The sequence below is a fragment of the Enhydra lutris genome, unplaced genomic scaffold, assembly GCF_002288905.1.
Source record: "Enhydra lutris kenyoni isolate GAN:26980312 unplaced genomic scaffold, ASM228890v2 scaffoldscaffold26, whole genome shotgun sequence".
Taxonomy (NCBI): Eukaryota; Metazoa; Chordata; class Mammalia; order Carnivora; family Mustelidae; genus Enhydra; species Enhydra lutris.
This window is the reverse complement of record NW_019154110.1, coordinates 22,783,040-22,804,054: the sequence shown is the minus strand read 5'-3', so window position 1 is coordinate 22,804,054 and position 21,015 is coordinate 22,783,040. Positions and strand designations below refer to the sequence as shown.

General features: G+C 53.5%; 1 protein-coding gene and 1 long non-coding RNA gene across 2 annotated transcripts in view; one reads left to right on the top strand and one right to left on the bottom strand.

Annotated features, from left to right (window-relative positions):
* Positions 1-5,770, top strand: part of LOC111151739 — a 56,862-nt gene extending 51,092 nt beyond the window's left edge. Inside the window, exons 2-3 of the long non-coding RNA XR_002640872.1 lie at positions 2,975-3,293; positions 5,622-5,770. This is a non-coding gene — a long non-coding RNA (uncharacterized LOC111151739). The remainder of the gene's footprint in view (positions 1-2,974; positions 3,294-5,621) is intronic.
* Positions 5,771-8,628: 2,858 nt separating this feature from the next.
* On the bottom strand, positions 8,629-10,318 carry LOC111151814 (homeobox B13). Its single transcript, XM_022510031.1, has 2 exons — positions 9,709-10,318; positions 8,629-8,882 (listed from the first exon to the last, which is right to left on the bottom strand). Exons 1-2 carry the CDS (start codon positions 10,316-10,318, stop codon positions 8,629-8,631), a joined length of 864 nt encoding a protein of 287 aa, XP_022365739.1.
* Positions 10,319-21,015: the final 10,697 nt, after the last annotated feature.

The window sequence follows — 21,015 nt, the reverse complement described above, 5'->3', positions numbered from 1 at the left end:
AGGGAGGGGAAGCCGGCCGCCACCGGGACCTGGAGTAGCGGAGTCCCCCTACCCTGCGCGCCCTGTCCCCATGACACTGCAGCTTATGCAGCCAGGAAGAGACCGCATTATAAAGTCTTTGATCTTCCCTTGCTCCAGGATCCTAGATTCCTTAAAAGAAAAAGGGGGGGGGGGAGAAGAAGAAAATGGAAAAAACCCAAACCGGTAACTCCGTCTCCACAGGCCGCTCTGTGCAGCCTCCGCCGCTCTGTCGCTGGGGAGGCCGCGCCAGCTTCCCGGGTCTGGCGTCTCCGCCGGCCAGTATTTTCTCCGCCACGAATGTGCGGGTGGGGAGGACGCCCCATTTCCCAAGTTCAAGGTTGCAGAGCCTGAGGAGACGGAGGGCTCCTTGGGCCTCCGCGGCTGCCGGCTGCAATCACCCGGCTGGGGGAGGGGCTCTTTGAAAATAGAGGCGACCTTCTCAGAATGACGTACTCGAATGTTCTCTAATAATTCATCTGCTCTAGCTATTATTCGTTGGGTATTTAATTTTTTAAGATTTTATTTTTTAAGTAATCTCTACACCCAACGTGGGGCTCGAACTCACCACCCCCGAGGTCAAGAGTTCGGGCTCCACCGACTAGGCTCGTCAGGCGCCCCTCCTTCGTTATTTATGCGTTTGTTTTTCCTAGTGATTAAAAAAATATATATAGGGGATTTTGCTGCCTAAAAATAAGGTAAGAAAACATGACTTAGCAAAGAGTGAAAATGAAAAAGCTGCCATTATGTCGATCCTGACTACTACACTGCTCTCACTTGCTGGAGAGCCTCAATAACCGGGATTTTTAATGCAGACCTGGCGAGTTTTCCGCAGAAGACAAAGAACAGACGCTTGTTGATAAAGCAGTGCAGGCTTGGCTGGGAGCGGCCCGGCCCCTCCGTTCCGGGTCCTTCCACAACCCTCCCCTGCCCCCTTTCTCTCCGCCCGCTCCGCGGCCGGATCCAGCTCCCCGAGGGGTGAAGGAATGTTTATGGCCTGGCTCAAGTTCGATGACAAAACCCTGCCTGGAGGGGGAAGGGCAGTGAACTCAACTGTCAGTCGGACAAAGGCCGAGCGCAGGTCTAGGACGAGGCTAGAATGGAGAGCCCCGGGTCCTCAGGAAGGGTACCAGTCCCGCTGTCTCTTTTCCCCTGCCTGGGGCCTGCGGTGCCCGGCCGGTAGCCGACGCCGACATGTGGTGCAGTCCTGCCTGCGCCGGAGTGGGGCGGTCACCGTAGGAACGGCGACAAGCGGCGGCTCACTGCTCACTGCGCAGGCTTCGCCCAGCTCTCAGAACCCGGTGCTGACGCCCCTGCCCGCTTCTCTGCCTGCTCCGCCCAGCCAAAGACCCGGTCCCCACCGATCTTTCTCCACAGCCTGCGTTTTCCAGCCTCCTCCCCGAGTTTTGCTCGCATCTTCCCTCCCGGATTTAGGTTATAAACATCTTTCAAGGTGTTACTCCAAGACGACCTTTTCTGGGAAACTCCCCAAGATGCCACGGGGAGAGGGGCGAATCTTTCTCAGTACTTGTGAGAAAGACTTGCTCTGGTTGTAGTCATGGACCCCACCACGCGACATCAGAGGTCCCATCTGAGGAAGCTATAGACCCAAGATCTGGCGGCAAGCGTGAGGCAGGGCTTAGTGGGATGGGAGATGGTCTTTCCATTGTCTCTCCAAAAGCCTCCCACCCCCAGGGGAAGATTCTGCACGCGGTAGGCCCTTGGTAAATGAGTAGTGGATTGAACTAAATTTCCGTTTGTCTTTAATCACGTGTTGATGGTGGTGTTGTTTGCACTTATGCAAGTCTGCCTGGTACACCCAGAAGAAGGTAGGTCTAAGGAGTTTACGTGCACCTGTGTGGCATCAGGAGATGGCTGCTGATGCAAACAGGTGTTTGTCAGTGTCGAGGGGGCCCTTGTGAAAAGGGGCATGCAGGAAGAGACTGGGATTCCTGATCTCTCCGGGTGGTGTAGACAGAGGATTTTAGACATTAAGAGCTCTTGCTTTGGGGCGCCTGGGTGGCTCAGTGGGTTAAAGCCTCTGCCTTCAGCTCAGGTCATGATCCCAGGGTCCTGGGATGGAGGCCCGCATCGGGCTCTCTGCTTGGCGGAGAGCCTGCTTCCCCCTCTTTCTCTACCTGCCTCTCTGCCTACTTGTGATCTCTGTCAAATAAATAAAATCTTTAAAAGAAAAAAAAAAGAGCTCCTGCTTTGGGGCTCAGCTCTGCTGCAGCAGGCCGAGGGACATTGATCAAGTAATTTACCCTCTCTTGGTCTCAATTTCCTCATTTTATGAAGTGTGCGCTCAACTGTAGGTTTTGTCAGTGTGAGAGCAGTAGCTCCGAAGGGCGCATGAGCAGGAGGAGTTCGCTTGGAGTGGAGGGAAAAGGGGTACCGGTGAGTCCAGAGTGTGCGTGTAGATTACTGTGTCTCCCTTAAAACCAAAGGATTAGCAGTGTCAGTGCCTAATGACTTGGGCAAGTGCCCCCCTCCCGCAGCTGTTGATCCGGGCTCTGAGCCCCTGTCCACATAACACCAGCAGCGTGGATCCCCTCCAGCTGCTCCTCAGATCCTGGTGCTTACCAAGCTTCTGGAAAGGCTTCAGGAATGGTGGGGGCCGGGTGGGGGGAGGGCAGCGGTTCAGAGACTAAAGTAGACTGAAATTTTTTTTTAATTTTATGTATTTAAGTCATCTCTACACCCAACGTGGGGCTTGAACTCACCACTCGGAAATCAAGTCCCATGCTCTTCCCACGGGGCCAGCCACGTGCCCTCCGATTTATCTTTTTAAGGGCCAGAGCCTTTCTATTAACGGTGAGTTAGTCAATCATCAGTGTTTTCATTACAGTTAATTTTCACCGAGTTTTCAAAAACAGGTGTGTTGCAAAGAATTCTGATTTTTAAATAAGAACAATAGCAGTAGCATTAACAATAATATTGACTTTGTCTCTGCCAGGACTCCATTCAGTCGGAGACCAACAGCGGTCATCTGGGGGGCCTAGCGGCTGGCGCTCGTTCCCACCTGCCAGCCTCTCCCCTGCCCAGGCCATGCCCGTCCCGCATGCTGCGAAGCGCTTTCCACTCCCGCAGCTGCGCATCTCTCCAGGAACCAAGGTGGAGATGCCCTCGCCTGGTGGTCAGTCTCTGAGCTCGAGTCCCTTTTACCCGCCCTTCCTTGCCCGCCTAGATCGTGGACTCTCCGCATTCCTGGGAAGACCTTCCAGAGCTTTCTGAAGCGGGTCCCAGACAGAGCGGCAACGCCTTCGGCCTATGGGGTCAGTTAGTTTACCTTATTACGGAGAAACGCACTCTTGGAGGTATTGAAACTAGCCAGTCCCTGGTCTGAGGAATGGGTGCACAACACTCGTGTTCTCTCTGCAAAGGCCGGCCCGGGAGTCAGCTTGCGTCGAGGCCTTGAGCTCGGCAGGCGCCAGCCTGGAGGTTTCAGCCTCCGAGCGGCGCAGGGCTCCGCTGGCTCACCTTAGGCTAGAGGAGAAAGGAGAGGAGCGCGGCACTGGGTGCCCCCCTCCCAGCAGAGTCTGGGGCGGGGCTCAGGGAGAGGGCGCACAACAGAAGGCTCCCCACTTCGGGCGAAGGCCGGAGTGTCCCCTCCCCAGTGCATACAGAGGCCTCCTCGCCTCCCCCCAACCTCGGAGTCCCCAGCCCTTCTTCAAGTCCCTCCAGGCTTTCCCCCGCGGCTTGACCTTCTCCCGCCTTCCCAAGACCGGAGGTGCCCCCCCACCCTCCTCCCACTTCCCCCCTCTTCCTGCAAAGCGTTTAAGAGAGTAGGGGCGGAGGCGTTGGAGACCACCTACCAGAAACTTCAAGTTCAATGGCAAAGTCTCTGCCCCTCCCTCCGGGCTCGGGCAAAAGCTGTCGCTCTTCCTCATTCTGGGGGCGACTGAACTCTTGCTGCCGCCGTCCCCTCTCTCACTTCGGGGTCAGTTTAGGGGAGGGGAGCCAGTGGTGGAACTCTTTCCTTCCCCCCATCGACCACCCCCCCACCCCCTTTCTAGACAGAGGCAACTTGTAGCGGAGGGAGGCAGAAAGGCTGGCATCAGTGCCCCCACTGGATGTTTTTAAGTCTCTCTCCGGGCCCAGATCAGCAGCGGGGGCGGGGGGGGGGGGGGGGGGAAAGGGGGCGGGGGGGGGGGGCGGGGCGGGGGCGGGGAACAGAGGGGTGTCCCACTCAGGTGAGAGGCCGAGGGCCGCTCTAGGGCTTTCTGCCCCCTTTCCTGGAGAGGAACTGTTCAGGTCTGGGAGAAGAAGATACAAATTCCTTCAAAAACAGCAGCACGGCCTCCCTTGGCCCCCGCGCAGCAGGCGCCCCGCGCTTTATTGCAGGTTTACGTATCTGACCCACCATTGTAGCTCTGCGGCTTCTATTAGACCAGACGCAGGAGGCGGCGCAGAGCTTCCCCCGAAGGAAGCCTAATTAAAGTCCAGCACTTAGGACCTCGGATAAAACTTTAATGAAGGGGAGAAGGGGAGGGCAGTTTTCGCGTTGGAGGAGGGGAGCCGGGCCGCTGGGAGCGCTGGCGGGGCTCGATCAGGGCCTTTTTCCAGCCTCGGGGGCAGCTTCCGGCTCTGGAGCGACTCACAGTAAGGCGGGGTGAGGGCGGGGGACACAGCCTTGCGGATTCTCCGCGGGCCGCGGCCTCGCGGGGTCCCGAGCGGCCGCCAGCGTTCGCCAGCGTGAGTAAAGGACCCCAGGGCTGGAGCCCCCCCGCCTGGTTCTCCGCCGGGCTGCCGCGGGAATTTAGATTCGAAAAGAGCTTCCAGAGGTCGCGTCTGTGCAGTTCTCCACCAGTGCCCCCTAATTCAGCCTCCGGAAGCCTAATAAAATACAACTGCTTTGGAGTTAGACCTGATTTCGGGGGCGCCTGGGTGGCTCAGTGGATAAAAGCCACTGCTTTCGGCTCAGGTCATGATCCCAGGGTTCTGGGATCAAGCCCCGCATCGGGCTCTCTGCTCAGCAGGAGGCCTGCTTCTCTTCCTCTCTTTCTCTGCCTGCCTCTCTGCCTACTTGTGATCTCTGTCAAATAAATAAATAAAAATCTTAAAAAAAAAAAAAAAAAGGAGTTAGACCTGATTTCGGTCCTGCAGCCGATGTAGACGCGACCCTCTGATCCCGTTTGGACGCTTGCTGAGACTCGCAGCGGGAGGTGTTCGGCTCGGAGTCCGGGAGAGGGCGTGGAGGGCAGCTCGGAAGACAATTACGCTGGTAGATAAAGACTTTCTGGGGAATTTTCGGGAGTGTATTTGTACGCTTCCCCGTGCATTTGTTTATGAGAATGTTGTCTGAATTTGCCTGTTTATGAACGTTGTGTTCGCATGTTTCAGGCTGAATAATTTTTAGCAAGACACGCTGCCCAGTAGCTACAGATGGCCCTATTCCAAACCAAATCGCTGTAGACAAGCGACTGCGGGTAGATGGGTTTTGTTGAAATGGAACACAAATTAGCTAGAGATTGTTAAATGCTCGGTCTCGGTGGGAGGGGGGGGTGTCTAATGTGCCTCGGGAGTAAAAATGGTGTTTGGAAAGGGGTTTCATGAAAGGATTCAAAGCCAAAAGAAATTTAAATTTGTTTTGTTTTGCATAGGTTCCAAGTTCATCCCTGGATGGGGGGGATACGAGGGGGCGGTGTCGCCGCGAACTGCTCTGCGGAGGAAGATAACACTCCAGCCTCTTGAAGTCCTAGACCCGGGGCAGAAGGTGCCGCAGCCCTGCTCTTGGAGGCCCGACTGGCCTGTTTATTCCACGTCTCTCGTGTGGCCCTCCTTGCCTTCTTCTTGGGTCTCCCGCTTGCTGGACCGATCCATGGGCCGGTACGTTGGCCCAATTCCAGGCGGCTCCGGATCCTGGCTCTTTCACGAGCTACCCCAAATTCTCCACCCCCGGAGGCCCCAGACCCCAGGCATCCGGAAGCCAGAGGCTCGGTTGGGGGATTAAGGCCCAGCCGCCCGGGGAGTTTCCCTGAGATAGCAAACTTCTGCCGGCAGGGGGCGCCCTTGCCTTTGTAATAGTCCACAAACTCACATTGATAGCCAAATAAATCTCTGAAGTCCCAAATCTTTTGTTCGTTCTGAAATTATTGCGAACGAATAATAGAACGAAACTTTCAGTCCCTGGTAACGGTGTGGAGGAGATAGAGCCCTGGGAGGGCAGAGTCTCGAGGTCTCTTTCAGGCCTCCACCTAGGCTGGCTAGTTTAGTCCTAAAGTGTCAACCCCTTGTGGGGCTTTTCCTCTCCTCGTGTGGAGACCCCGCACCATGGAGCCCCCTTCATGTGTCCCACACCCTGCCCCCATGACCATAGGCACTAAGTCTCGCCATTTCTGAAGTGGTGAGGAAGGGGTCTGCACACACTATTCTTGAGAACCTGCAAAGTTAAAGCTGCTTGCTGGAGACCTCTTGAAGGAGAATGTGAAAGGCAGGAAGTAACTTCCTCTGAGCCAGGCGCTTTACCCAAGAGCTTAAACTGGACCACGGGGCTTGGAAGGTTGTTTTGTTTTGTTTTGTTTTTTGTTTTTTTGGTTTTTTTGTTTGTTTGTTTGTTTTTTTAAAGATTTTATTTATTTGACAGAGAGAGAGATCACAAGTAGAGAGAGAGAGAGGAGGAAGCAGGCTCCCTGACTAGCAGAGAGCCCGATGCGGGACTCGATCCCAGGACCCCGAGATCATGACCCGAGCTGAAGGCAGAGGCTTTAACCCACTGAGCCACCCAGGCGCCCCTTTGTTTTGTTTTTAATCACAAAATTGACACACACACCCCAAAGCCGACACAGTCTCTCAAGACCCAAGAGGGAAGGGTGACTGGCAATCTTTGGGGCCTTTCCCCTTAGCCCTGGGTTCCTCTTTGGTAAATAGATTTTAGGAGAATCTGAGTTGCTTCCCATCTCATTCCCAGGAGAGGAGCCAGGACTAGGGTCCCACCCAACGGCGGGCTGTAAACACCCCAAACCCTGGGCAACACAGGGCTTCCTGGAGAACCATGAGGCTGAGCCAGCTCCTAGAGGCTATTGTGATGGTCACCGCGGGCCTCACAGGCTGCTCCGATGGCGGCTTGGATCGTCTGTGGTACAGGTCCTCTCCACTTGGAGCCTGGGCTCTAGATCACCGGGATGCCCCAGCCCAGGCTACAGGAAGACCCAGGGCAAACCAGCTGACTTGGCTGTGGGACCATGGTCTTGAATCCCACAGGGCCCTGGGCCCAGGTACACAACAGGAGGGAGGCAGCACAGAGGTAAAGACTCCGTGTCAGGGTCCTGGGCTCTGCAGCTCTGCAAACAGCCAGTCTGCCCCAGGTTTCTGGAATTCCATACTATGAGTCTCTGTCTACGTGGATGGAGAAAAGAGGGTTGGTGCCAACGTGATCTTCCATCCACCCAGGGTTCAGGGCACTTGGACTAAACCAGGGCAAAGTGACAAGGAAAGAAATCTGCAGCCCCAGTTGCCTAAGATGCCTGACCTTGGTCTTTGGGTTTCTGCCACCCACTGTTCTCCCCTGACACACATACACATACACACAAAAGGGCCTGCCCCATTTCCCAGGCCCAAGGCCCCCTGCAAGCTTCTCTTAGTACCAAGGGGAGGCAAGCAGAGGGGGGATGGGTGGTGAAGGGCCATTTTCTGGTTTTCTCTCCACCCTGGCTATTCCAGCGTGTTTGCGACGTGCCTGCCAGTAGGGTCACATTCTACTCTCTAGTTCCGTTACTATTTGTGCCTGGGAGGGGCACGTCTACAAGGCCACAAATACCTATCTCATGCAGCTCCCAAATGCCCCATGAACCATAATCTGGACAAAACCACCGGGAAGGTTAAGGGAAGACTTGGAAAGTTTAGGGAAGGAAATGAGAGATGGAGAATTATCCAGGCACTTTCTCAAATTCAGTTTTTCTGGAGGAAAGAGGACTTGGACTCAGGAGGGCAGCTCTCTGGCTTCATTTTCACCCAAGGACAAAATCTAAAGGTTCACAGTGGGACTTCTGAAATGGCTGGGTACAACCTTGGGAGTGGGCAGCAAGGGAGGGACGGAGGGAGGAAGGGAGAGGTGCCCTCCAGGGTTGTCCATCCTGCCCAGGGGTCATCTTACAAAAATGCTAAATAAGAAAGAGTAGTCACAGGGATGAATCTGCCTTTTCTCCTCTTTGCTGCAGTTACTGGGATGGGGGATGGGATTTGGAAACAGAAGTGGATCCAGAGGAAGCTTCCCTGCCTTGGGTCTCCCTCCAAGTTTATTCATAATCAACTCAATTCATGCAAGCAGTTTCTAAAGTGCTCTTCAGAGCTCTAATTAGAAAATATGAAACTAATTATCATAGTAACTCACACTGGTTATGAAGATTACTGCCACCACCAGGATGAATGATTGTGACTACCACCTGCCCTGTGGGTGGTGTGTTACTCTGGTGGACTGAACTGTTAACTCTGGGCCTCACGGGCACCCTAGAACACACAGGGGTACCCGGGCCATCCCTGAGGAACAGCCCAGGAGCTGTGGCCTGGGAGCCCCTCAGCAGAGTCCTGTGCTCTAGCCTGGCACCCTTGGGCTCTGGGTCTCCCCAGGATACTCCCACTTCTCCCCCACCTCCCAGCCAGGGATCTCCCTCACAGATTAGTGGTGGTCTTGACCTTGGCCAGGACTTTCTTCTCCTTAACCCGGCGGTTCTGAAACCAGATGGTGATCTGACGCTCTGAGAGGCTGGTGGCCGCCGAGATCTTGCGCCTCTTGTCCTTGGTGATGAACTTGTTCGCTGAATACTCGCGCTCCAGCTCCCGCAACTGCCCCTTGCTGTAAGGAATGCGCTTCTTTCGGCCACGTCGGAAGGAACAGCCATCTGGAGGGTGCTGCACGCCTGACTCTGTGCCCAGGAGAAGGAGGGAGAGAAAACCTCGTTCAGACCTCTGCCCACAAGCCCAGGCGAAGACCCCCGGCCCTACAAGCTAAGTAATCCTACAGGAGCACCCAGATCACCCTCTGGACACGCGTACACTCTCACTCCCCCAGAGCACCAGGGGACACCTTCACTTCCGGCTGGTTTCTGATGACCGCTTAGGCTTGGAAAGACCAAGCTTCTGCAGGCCACCCTCACCTATCACTGTCCTCGCGACTGACTGCAGGTCTGCAAACACACCCATCACGCATGGCCAGACCTTTGCCCACAGTCACACATACCCACCCTCGCATGCATTTTCAGCCTCTTGGCCTCTCTTACAGATCCTGCAGGCAAATTAGGTAGAGAAGGGCATGCATTTACGCGCGCGCACGCACGCACACACACACCACACATATACACACACAACACGCACACATATACGCACCCCTAAGTTATGACTTCAGGAAATCTAAAATTTCCTTTGGAAACTGAAAAATTCATCTGAGACAAAATGAGGGCTTGAATTCTTTAAAGAATATCCGATATCTGTGTTCCTACCCACCCCACCACCCCTACTCACTGAATTGAGTCATTTTGGTGGAATTAAACATGGGATCTGAGAGGTGGAAACAGCTTGAGCCCCAGCAGCAGCAAAAAGAACCAAACACTCGGACCTAATGAAAAGCTGGTCCCATGGCCTCCTAGGTTGGCAAAGCCCACAGCCCAGGCTCCCTTCACTTCCTCCCATGCCAGCGCGGCCTATAACCTCCCTGTCAGCACCAAGGTGACCCAAAATAGCGGGGCAAGTTACCTGCAAATGCCGCCTTCCAGAAGGGACCCGGTGGGTTCTGTTCCCCCTGGCAACACATCTGGCCGTTCCAGCCCCCGGTGAGGGCCCAGGGCTGGTAACTGTCCACAGGCAGCAGGGAGTCGTGGCGGGGCTCCCCCGGGGCACCCAGAGTCTGCACCACCGACACATCCAGGTAACTGGCCATTGGCTGGTAGGGTCCTGGGTACCCCGGATAGAAGGCAAACTCGGTGGGCCGGCTGGGGTACTCCTCCCCGGGCGCGGCAGTCTCGGCGGGGTAGGCAGCGAGGGTGGCCGCCTGGGCACAGGGCTTCAGCGAGCTCCGGGACATCCGGCAGGAATAGTACCCGCCTCCAAAGTAGCCATAGGGCACCGCAGCGGGGGCCGTCCCCTGGGGCACCCCGGGGCACGGGTGGCACTGCTTTGGCGGTTCCGCAGAGCCCGGCAGGTCCAGGGGGGCATAGCTGACGGCGGCGGGCAGCAGCGGAGGCGCCCCGGCGGCGGGGTGGCTGGGGAGGGGGGAGCGGGAGGCTAGATTCCGGCTCCCTCCGGCTCCGGGCAAGCCTTCCATGGCCTTGGCCCCGTCCAGGGTGGCATAATCGCCGGGCTCCATGGGGCCGAGGGTCGGCTCATGGGGTGCTGGGGGTGGGGGATCCGGGGGGCATCCAGCTCGCTCTCCCCACCCAGGCCCCCAGGAATCCAACGCGTTTTAAACCGCTCCCAGCTCGCAGGGCGCCTGCCTTCGCTCCAGCCCGGCCGTCCTGACGCAGGACACGCAGGTGCCAGGGCACGCGCGCTGATTGGCTGCGGCCGGGGGGAGAGAAGCTCATAAAATCTTCATGGCAGAAATTGCGAAAATACTTTACCCTGCTTCAGTCTTTCTCTCGCCCGCTCCTTCCTTCCTCCCTCCCTCCCTTCCTCCCTCCTTCTCTTCCTCTCTCCCTCCCTCCCTCCTTCTCTTCCTCCCTCCTTCCCTCTCTCTTCCCCTCTCTCCCTCTTCCCTTCTTCCCCTCTCCCTCTCCCTCTCTTTTATTGCATTGGAAAACTGCAACAGCAAGGAAAGCTGCTTCCCAGTTTGGGGAAACCCAGCTCCGAGGCGGGAGGGGGCGGGGAGAACTGGGAGGAGGAGGAGGGAGAGAAGACGAGGAGCCAACCCCACCTCCGCCAGCCTCCTCTCCCTCCCTGTCTCCTGGGCTTTGGCAGGTTTAACGAGAGAATAAAAAGCTCTCCCTATAAAGTGCGCGTCGTCTCCTGGGCTGGGGGTGGGGTGGGGGGAGTCGGGGGTGGGGCCGGAGGCCGCTCAGCGCCTGAAAGGGGAACCTGGGAATGTGCGTGAACTAGAGGAGGCTGGGAAATGGAGACTATAAGGTATTTCTGTGAGCCCCTGGCTTGGGATCCTGGGTACAAGCATCCCAGCTCACTCCGGATGCCCCTCCAATTCCGGTTGCGCATAGTACGCTGTCCGGGGAAGTGCCTCGGAAGCCCCTTCCCCAAGGATCCCAGCTACCGCCCAGGCGGCTCCCAGATCGGGGTGGGGCAGAAGGAGAGGGAGGGGGGAGAAGATCTCGGAAGATGAGGGAGGATCTGGGGCCTGGGACGTGCAACGTTCAGATCTGAAACGGACGTGGAGTTTCTAGACGTAGCCTGTGAAAGAGGGTCTGGATTTTAATTTAATGATGTGGAAAGAGATACGGAGAGAGGCGACACACATGACCTGAATATGGAGAGAGAGAGACCCAGGGACATCAGCACAAAGAGAAAAAGAGAAAAGTTGAAGGAAGGAATGGGAGAGGATCTTACAAAATCCTGAAGTACCAGCCAGAAAAGAGGACCTCTTCTCCCCCCTTTTCTGGGTTTTAAAGAATTTCTGGGAAGCCAGGCCTAATTGGCCATACATTAGTTGCAGGAGTTTTGGACCCCAAGAAAGAAGGAGCCTGCCCTGTGCGGAGATGTCCGGCCTCTCTGCCCTGCAGCTCTCCTCTTATACTGACCTGGCACCTGACCCTGGCACATTCCTACCCAAACTGAGTGTTCAGAAAGCCCAGGACCCCTATCTGCTTCCTCCAGGCTTTACATTTCCTTAAAAGGAAAAAGGGAGGGAGAGAGAGAGCCCCACCTCTGCGAGAATTGCTGGAGGTCCCTCTGTAGGGCCCCTTTGAACAGTGAAATTCAGAAGACTCAAATCAATTTCTTTCACAGACCTTCAGAGGTTTTGTTTCCTTTGCTATCCCTCCCAAATCAAATCCTTCTGACTCTACGTTTTCTCCAGTTTTTCTGGAGAGGGCAGGAACTTTTCCACTCCACACCAACGTCACAGCAATTATACAGAACAAACCATTCTGACTCTAGGTGGGCTCAGCCATGCTCAACCTTACCAACCTAAACCTGAACGAGCCATCTTTCAGGAAAGGGCCCATGCAAACTGGAATTTCCCCAAGCTATGCGGCTGTATTGAGATTACAACTCACCCTCAACAAACATCGGTAGTAATAGAAGACATCAAGCACAAAACCCTTGATAGATTTAATTGTTATTTGAAAACAGTATGAGAGAAAAAGGAGAAGATATCTCTTTGATGCTTTCTAGTTTCTTGTCATAGCCTCTTGCTTGTGTAACAACGAAAAGCAGATCAAGGCGTCTGGGTGGCTCAGTGGGTTAAGCCTCTGCCTTCTGCTTGGGTCATGATCTCGGGGTCCTGGGATCGAGCCCCATATCAGGCTCTGTGCTCAGGACGGAGCCTGCTTCCCCCTCTCTCTCTGCCTGCCTCTCTGCCTACTTGTGATCTCTCTCTGTCCAATAAACAAAATCTTAAAAAGAAAGAAAGAAAGAAAAGTAGAACTACCAGGATTTGTACCTACATACTAAGACTTCTTCACTTTATTGTTGGGGTTTTTTTAAGTATACCCTACACCCAATGTGGGGCTTGAACTTATAACCCCAAGATCAAGAGTTGCATGCTTCACCAAATGAGCCAGCCAAGAGCCCCTTTTCACTGGTTTTAACTTGGTAGATGACAGGACAGGCATATAGATCCCTAAATTTAGAAATAAATAATTCTTTTTTTAAAGATTTTATTTATTTATTTGACAGACAGAGATCACAAGTAAGCAGAGAGGCAGGCAGAGGTGAAGTGGGAGGAGAAGGCTCCCTGCTGAGCAGAGAGCCTGATGTGGGGCTCGATCCCAGGACCCCGGGATGAGCCGAAGGTAGAGGCTTTAACCGACTGAGCCACCCAGGCACCCAGAAATAAAAAATTCTAATCCTAGCTTATGACCCAGCAATTCCATTCCTGGACATATACCCAACAGAAATGAATGCTTATGTCCTTCAAAAGGCACATACTAAAATGTCCAAAGCTGCCCAGTTCACTGGAGCTCAAAAATAAAAACAAACCAAAGGTCCATCGGTAGTAGAATAGGTAAGTAAATCATGCTCTAATTAAAGAATGGAGTACTATGTAGCAATAAGAAAAACTACCACTACACACAACATGAATGAGTCACACAGATATGTGAATGAAAGTGGCCAGACACAAGAGAGCAACTTTTGTATGATTCTACTTCTGTTCAGTTCAAGAACAGGCAAAACTGGGGCACCTGGGCGGCTCAGTGAGTTAAAGCCTTTGCCTTCAGCTCATCCCAGAGTCCTGGGATGGAGCCCCACACTGGGCTCTCTGCTCAGCAGGGAGCCTTCTCCTCCCACTTCACCTCTGGCTGCCTCTCTGCCTACTTGCGCCAATCTCTGTCTGTCAAATAAATAAAATCTTTTTTTTTTTTTTTAAAGAACAGGCAAAATTATCTATGGTGATAGAGATCAGAAGAGATTACCCTGGGGAGGGAGGTTCCTGACTGGGAGGTGACATAAGGAAGCCTTCGGAGGTGCTGGAAATATTCCGGAGCTCAGTCTACTTGCTAGATACCTGGGTGTGTTCACCTTGTGAAAATTCAAGCTGTACGCTTGATATTTCTGCACTTTACTGTCCTTCTGTTTTATCTCTATTTTTTAGAAGGAAAAATAATTAAACACAAGAATGTAAAGATTCCTAGCAACACTGCCTGTCACTGTGATTTGGGGATATGAAGTGTTCTAGTTCACATCCGTGGCGGTCAAAATAAGCAGCCAAATGCCCCGGGCTCTGCATTACTGTGGAATGCGGAGAGGATGAACTCACACCCAGCCCTCCCTAAGCTCCCCAGCTGTGCTGTGGACCCCTACGTAAACAGATCCATTTCAGTACAAATAAGTACCACAGGATTTTTGTTTCTGTTTTCGTTATACTCTACAATTTATTTAGTATCTACTAGATCCCAGGGAATAGTTCTGGATGTCATGTTTATTAGCATATGAACATGCGTTCCCATGATCTCTACAGCATAGGTATGTGCATCTGTCTGTGACCTATCATAGACCTTAACTGGAGTCAGCTAAGGTAGGACTAATTGTTCTTATCTGTAAAAATTATCTGTCTCCTCCTGGGGACAATGATTCACAGGAATGCTGTGACAATTAAGTGAAATTTTGCACTTGAGAGCATTTTATAAACTGAATCAGAATGAGTTCTATCTGTGCTTCTCTATGTGTACCTGCGTCTAATCAACTACAGCCACCTGTTCTCAGTTGAAAAGGACAATTGCCCTAAAGAGTACCTGTCACTTCTCACTTGCCTCTCAGCCCTGAGTATGTCTGAGGTGCCCACAAAGAGAAACTGAGGCTCAGAGCTTCCAAATCCTCCCTGGAGCTCCACCTGAGCTCCGCTGAGGTCTCAGGACAACCCAGACCTCCAGACCTCCCAGCCTGAGGTGGGGGGGCGGGAGGGAATGCGGGGAGTGGGGCGAGCCAACCCTTCCCCCAGCCGCACAGGCTCCTTTGTGTCCTGCTGGGAGCCTCCACGCCGACCCTCCGGGGCCCCGGAGCCGTTCCCCACCCCCAGCTCCCTTTACGGACCCAGCCAAATGCCCTGAAAGCCTCAGCTGCTCCTTTACATACCGCCCAGACACCTCCAGGAAGGTCAAGGCCAAGTTGAAAGTTAAGAGTCTGTTTACCTCCGGGAGCCCATTCAGTGCGGCCCCACAGACCGCCTATGACCTTTATAGCCCGGCCTTTGAGCGCAGCTGCCGCGCCCCCAGGGGTTCCGGCCACGGGGACTTGGAACCTTCGTGTCAACTCCTGCCCCCGCCCGGGCTCGGGCCGCCGGCCAAGGGGGAGGGGGCGAGAGGCGCCCCGTCGCCCCACTTGGGGCATTTGTGAAATTATGTATTTTTTTGCGAAGCGAGGTGAGCGCCCGGTGGCTTCGTTCTCCCACCTGGAACAGTGTATACGATCTCGACAACCGCAGGCCTCAGGACGGCCATGAAGAATAATGCGAATTTATCTGTGGCGGCGACAATTCATTTTCTGGAAAGTTCGGGGCTCCGCTGCCGCTAAACTGCTTGGAGTCTCTTCCTTTATGAAAGGGCCTAATTGCGGGGGCGGGGGTGCCCTTTTCTTTCGTCGTTTCTAACATTCTTTCTTCCCCTCTGCATTTTCTTTCGTCCGGTCTTTAGTCTCTGATATCTTTCTTTTCTTTTTTCTTTTATCTTTCCTTTTTGCATTCGTAGTTCCCTTTATGCCTTTCTTTCCTTCAGTTTTAATGAGCTTTTTTTTTGCGCTTTCTTTCTTGCGTTCTTTCTTTCTGTTTGTAGTGCTTACCTCTCGCCCGCCCCCATCCCCGTGTCACTTTATTTATCCTATGGTCGCCTTCGCTCTGTCCGTCCCTTACACCATTCCCTTCACCCTATCTATCCCTTACACTATTTTTTTCTTCGTTTGCTTTTTCTTCCTTTCGTTTTTCTTTCGTTTTCCCTTTTTTTTCCTTTCTCCTTTTTTGTCTTTCCCTCTCATTTATTTCTTTGTTGTGTGTGTGTGTTTTTTTATTATTTATTTCTCCCTTATCTCTGATTTACTGCTCTCTGTCCCCTTCCACCCAACGCCCGCTCTCGTTTTCTCCTTTCCAGTCCTCTCAATTTTCCATTGTTCTTCTCCAAGTCTAGAAGGGGTGGGCTCAGAGCCTGCCCCTGGCAAGGGCGATCAGCAGGGCGGCCTGGAGCTGGTTGTGGCAGCGGAGCCCTGCCAGCGGCTGGGGGTGAGAGGGGGCCCAGGCCCTTCTCTCAGAAATGAAGTCAGGCGGGGCAGCCCCCGACCTTAGAGAAAAGTCTTTTGGGAAAAAATTATGGCTGGACAGGAACTACAAGAACCAGAGGTTGGAGACAGGGATCTGCAGGAGGCCACTATTACCGTCACCGTCAATGTCCCTCCCCACCGAGGGAACCCCCGGCAACAACCCTGGGATCAGGGCCCTCTCAGGACAAATTCAGATGCTTCAGAAGCAGGGACGGAGGAGAGAGCTACAAAAGGAGCCGATCAGGGCCTCCAGTATGGAACACTGGATCTGAGGAGCAATGAAAAGATGGTCTCCTAAGGGAAGCGGCTAGCCCCAACCGCAGGGCCTCTGCTGCCCGCCCTGCTGGCGCCTGGAAATCAGAGGAAGCGCCAAGCCAAGCCCCAGAACCGTGAGTGGGGTCTGGAGGGGAGGGAAGAAGGGAGGGAGGAGAGGGGGCAAAACTGAGGGTCGCTGAACAGACACCAAGAACCTCCAGTCCTTTGGTCCAGCCGCTGTGGGCCAAACAGCCTGCTGTTCCCTGCCTGCCATGGGTGTCGTGTCCCAGCTTGGAAAGCCGGCTGGGCTGGCGCTAACGTCCCCAGCCCCCTCTTCCCACCCGGGCTTTGCTGGGGAGAGACTTCAGTCACCCCCACCCCCCACCCCGCACCAGGCTCTCAAGCCGGAAAAGCCCAGTGCAGATCTGGGATCTACACTACACTAGGATTTTGGGCCTAGAGGGCAACAGTGCAGAGCCCAGGTCTTAAGCAAGGTTTTCTTGGACAGCCATTCCCTCTCTGCGAGCCTGTTTTCTCATCTGCCTGTGTAAGGAGAGAAGGGCTGGACCAGCTCTCTAAGTCCGCTTCAATGTTCCCTTTGGCCACAAAAGTAGGCAGCAGGCAGGAGCAGAGAAGGGAGCATTCCTGGAGGTTGAGGGCCTTAGTGGGGGAGGAAAACCTCAGAGAGAGCCACAAATAGGCCACTGGGCTGGCCACTGATGATTCTGCAAGGATCTAGGGTGGAACCTACATATTAGGTCCTTGAGGCGAGCGCTGCCCTGAGACCTGACTCCGTGGGTCACCCTGGCTGACTAAGTTGGGATGGTCAGTCCTAGGGTGTAAACTCCACTGTGGCCCATTAAATGGGACCAGATTGGTGGGAGAGATCACCTCCTCTACCCTCATCCTAAAAGGCCCTGAGGAGCCCTCTAGCCTCCCTGATCATACACGGGCTGGAAGTGGAGTAACAGAGGGGGGATTCTCAAATGGAGACTCACAACCAAAGTCTTTGGAGTTTGCAGCAGCTTCTTGGGTCCTGAGAGACTCTGCCTTCTTTATTCTAGCCCCTGCGATCCTGGATGGGACTCAGGAATGGGGAATGTATCAAAAAACCCACCTACAAATTCCAGGAAGTGATAGGAGTCGCTTACAACCTCCCCACCCCCATGTCCATGTGGTTTTTTTTTCTCCCCCAAGGTGCGGTGGGGAGGGGCGGTGGGAGAGGCTGTAGATGGTAATTATCAGGTTAAATGGTGGCTACTGTTAGAGCTCCCGGTGTACAGACCCCACTAGAGATGAAGACTGAGTTTTCACTCTGCAATCAAGTGGAAAGTCAGCACCAAGACACTGGCCCCTCGGAATCCAAACCTACCCACTTGTCATAGAGTGAAGCTGTAGGTTGGAGACTTAGGAGAGAGTACAGTTTGAGTGATTGAATTTCGTGCTCTGGTTCCCCCATTTCCCTTGCGGAGAGGCCTGAGACCTTCCCAGTGGTCCAGAACATGAGCATCTTGTGGCCCAAGTCCTTTTCCTCTGTCTCTCCCCCACCACTGTAGCAAAAGATTTCTCCTTTGCTTTTCACTAAGCTATCTGTTCCAGGAAACAAAGTTGGGAGAGGAGAAAGGTAGGCATTACACACACACACACACACACACACACACACACAATGGAGCAAAGAAAAATGGCCCATAATCTATGCCTACTAAGACCTGTCCTGTCCATGGTGCTCATGGGTTGCTTTCTTGGAAGAAGCATAACTAAGATGGCAGGGTAAAGTGTCCCCAAGGACTCAAAAAAGGCTTGGAAATAACAAATAACCCTAGTGCATCCAAGAGCGTTTCGCTGTACACACACACACACACACACACACACACACACCCCATATGCTTTTCTGAACCTCAGCCCCAGCCTGAGATGAACATCGAATAGTTCCTAGTTACTGTCTAAGTACTCTGACCTGGAAAAAAGTCCATCTTCGGCGGGCCACGAAGGTTCTGGGGCCAGCCCTTTATCCCAGACCCCAACATGTTAAGAGTCTGGAGAAATCTGGCAGACTGTTGCCTGTCTACACTGACTGTAAATGTCCAGAGCCGTTATTGGGCCATACACAGGGAACCCCTCCATTAAGGTGAGATTTGGGATTGGAACAGAGCTGTGGACTCTGGATCACATCACATAGGCTTAAATTAGTATTTCTTCCCTTCTCACCTCCTTCAGGGATTTTCTAAGAGCTCTGAGAGGATAGATGAAATGTCCTCCACTTTATTTTTTTTAAGATTTTATTTATTTATCTGAGAGAGAGAGAGAGATCACAAGTAGGCAGAGACGCAGGCAGAGAGAGAGAAGGAAGCAGGCTCCCTGCTGAGCTGAAAGCCTGATGCAGGGCTGGATCCCAGGACCCTGAGATCATGACCTGAGCCCAAGGCAGAGGCTTAACCCACTGAGCCACCCAGGCGCCCCAAATGTCCTCCACTTCAAATTGGAAAACCACCTGCCAATTTTTTTTTTAAATATTTGAACTCCAGAGTCTATAGCTTTGTCCACAGTCAGAGGAAGCTGTAGCTGCTATTGGCCCTGGATTGGCCCTGGATGCCAGAAATCTTCCCCCTGAGACTTCCCCGCAAGAACATTGCTCTCCCTCAAGTTGTTTCTATGGCTGGGGCAGAGCTTGAGAGAAGATTCTGATCATGGAGGCTACTCTGCAGAAACTCACACCAGGGACTAAGGATCTAGGAGCTGAAGAGGATAGAAAAGCTTTCTTCTATGAAGTCATTAATTAGAGTTATCTCTGATCGGGGAATATGTGGGCCCCCCCTTTCTCTCTTCTCCCCTTGAAGAATAGGAAGTCCCAAATTCTGCAGTTACTTGAACTAGTCCGTTGGTGTTTGGGGTTGGGAGGTCCTTAGAGATCACTCCGTTTTAGTCCATGGTGTGTTCAAGTGATTGGGTGGCAGATGCCTAGGGAAAGAAGCTGTCTTGCCCAAGTCAGAATGAATCGACCTCAGAACGAATGGCCCGTTCCATGGTTCCATGAGCTGCCGTAGTAGGAGCAGGAGGACAGATGAAGAACACAGAAGGTAGGCAGCTCTGGTGGCTAGATGCGATGTTGGAACTTGCAGGGATGCCCTGACTGTCCCTCTCCATGCCTGCCCCGGGGGAATCCCAAAAGCCAGGCTGGCTGGGACATGAGCATGTAGAAGGTCTACAAGCTTCATTTCATGTTTCCCAGGTTCTGTGGGGGCCAAAACTTGGCTGGGACTGCTGATCCAGCTGTTCCAGACCCATTGAGCAAGACCAGGGTTCTCAGTTTCTTATTCCTAAGGTTAGCCTAGAAATTTCCCCTAAGAATGGGGCTCAGCCGCAGAGGCCCAGATGGAGGCCTGGACAAGAGCCATGGTAAGCAGGCCCCCATCTCTCCATACCCCCCTCAATTCCTTAATAACCCCTCGGGTCTGAGAAAGCGCAGCCCAGGTCACCAGCTACATGTTTGTGTGTGTGGGGGGGATGATGCCCACAAGGATTGGGGGTGCTTGCCCTCCAGCCTTGGATCAGAATCTCCCACACCAGCCTACTTTCAGGTTCTGCCTCATTTGTCCCTTGCTTGCCCCTTCTGTGTGGTGTTTCTAGCATCAGGAATCACCTGTCCCAGGGGTGCTGGCCAAGGCTTGGACCAGGGCAGCCACAGTTGGACAGCGGACCAGCTCTTCATCCCTGGGCGCTTTGTGGTCTGAGATCTGTGCTAGGCAGCTAGGTGGCAGCCTCCAGGGAGGAGATTTTATAGGAACCAAAGGGCCCTACGAACAACTCTCTGGCTAGAGAGGAGGGGCAACCGAAAGACTTTTCCCTTTTAGTCCAAGAGTCTTGGACTTTACTTCCCTTACTTCCGGGCATGCAAACACCTGGTGGGGCAGATTTTTCTGGAATGTGCCTGAACACTCCGCACCCTGCCAGGCTTACCCGCCAGCTCTCAGATGGTCCCGCAGACGAGTGGCTCAGGTGGAGCCGCTGGAGAGTGTGGGAGCCTCCTCCTAGACCATCCTTCCACACAAAGAGACCTCTGTGCCAGGAGGGAGCCCTCACCCTGAGGCAGAGGGCTGCCTCCTGGCGGAAGATCCCGCTGGACCAAAACCTGCTTTGTTCGCTCAGAGAGCCGTGTGTGGTAGGCTGCTGTACTTGGTTTAGGACGGCGTTCCCTGCACGCCACTTTGGCCAGCACCGCAGGCCTGCAGACCCCTGCATCCCTGCCCCCTGCCCCTCGGGCTCCTGGGGGCTGCCGCTTCAGAATTCCTGGTATCCTAATCCAGTGTCCCGCGCTGCTGGACTGTAAGTGCCCTATATGTAAATTTCATTTGATCCCCACAACACTAGAACTGGTTTGGGCAATTGTTACTACCGGTTTTGTAAACAAGAAAGCTAAGGTTGAGGAGGTTAATTTGTCCAACTTCTAGAAGCTAATGATAAATGCTGGACTCCAATATGTGTCTTTACGGAAACCAAATCCTGGCTCTGACCACTTCACTTTCTCTTCCCTGTCCAAACGCCAAGCTGTTTCCAGTTTTTGAAATGGAAATAAGGGGCGCCTGGGTGGCTCAGTCCTTAAGCGCCTGCCTTCGCTCAGGTCGTGATCCTGGGGTCCTGGGATCGAGCCCCTGCATCTGGCTCCCTAGTCAGCGGGAAGCCTGCTTCTCTCTCTCCCACTCCCCCTGCTTGTGTTCCCTCTCTCGCTGTCTCTCTCTCTCTCTCTGTCAAATAAATGAATAAAATCTTAAAAGAAAGAAACAGAAATAAATCTCATTAAAAAATACAAACTGATAATAAAGATAGACCTGAGATATTTAAGAGGTCCTCAAAGGGAAAAGGGAAAAATAAAGGGGTTTGAGAAAAATAAAATATTGA

What these genes read in the sequence shown, in the direction of transcription:
- LOC111151814 (XM_022510031.1), bottom strand. Translation starts at nt 10,318, where the DNA reads ATGGAGCCCGGCGATTATGCCACCCTGGACGGGGCCAAGGCCATGGAA. An exon ending in CTGGAAGGCGGCATTTGCAG is followed by an intron (nt 8,883 to 9,708) that starts GTAACTTGCCCC and finishes TCCTGGGCACAG; the next exon opens with AGTCAGGCGTGCAGCACCCT.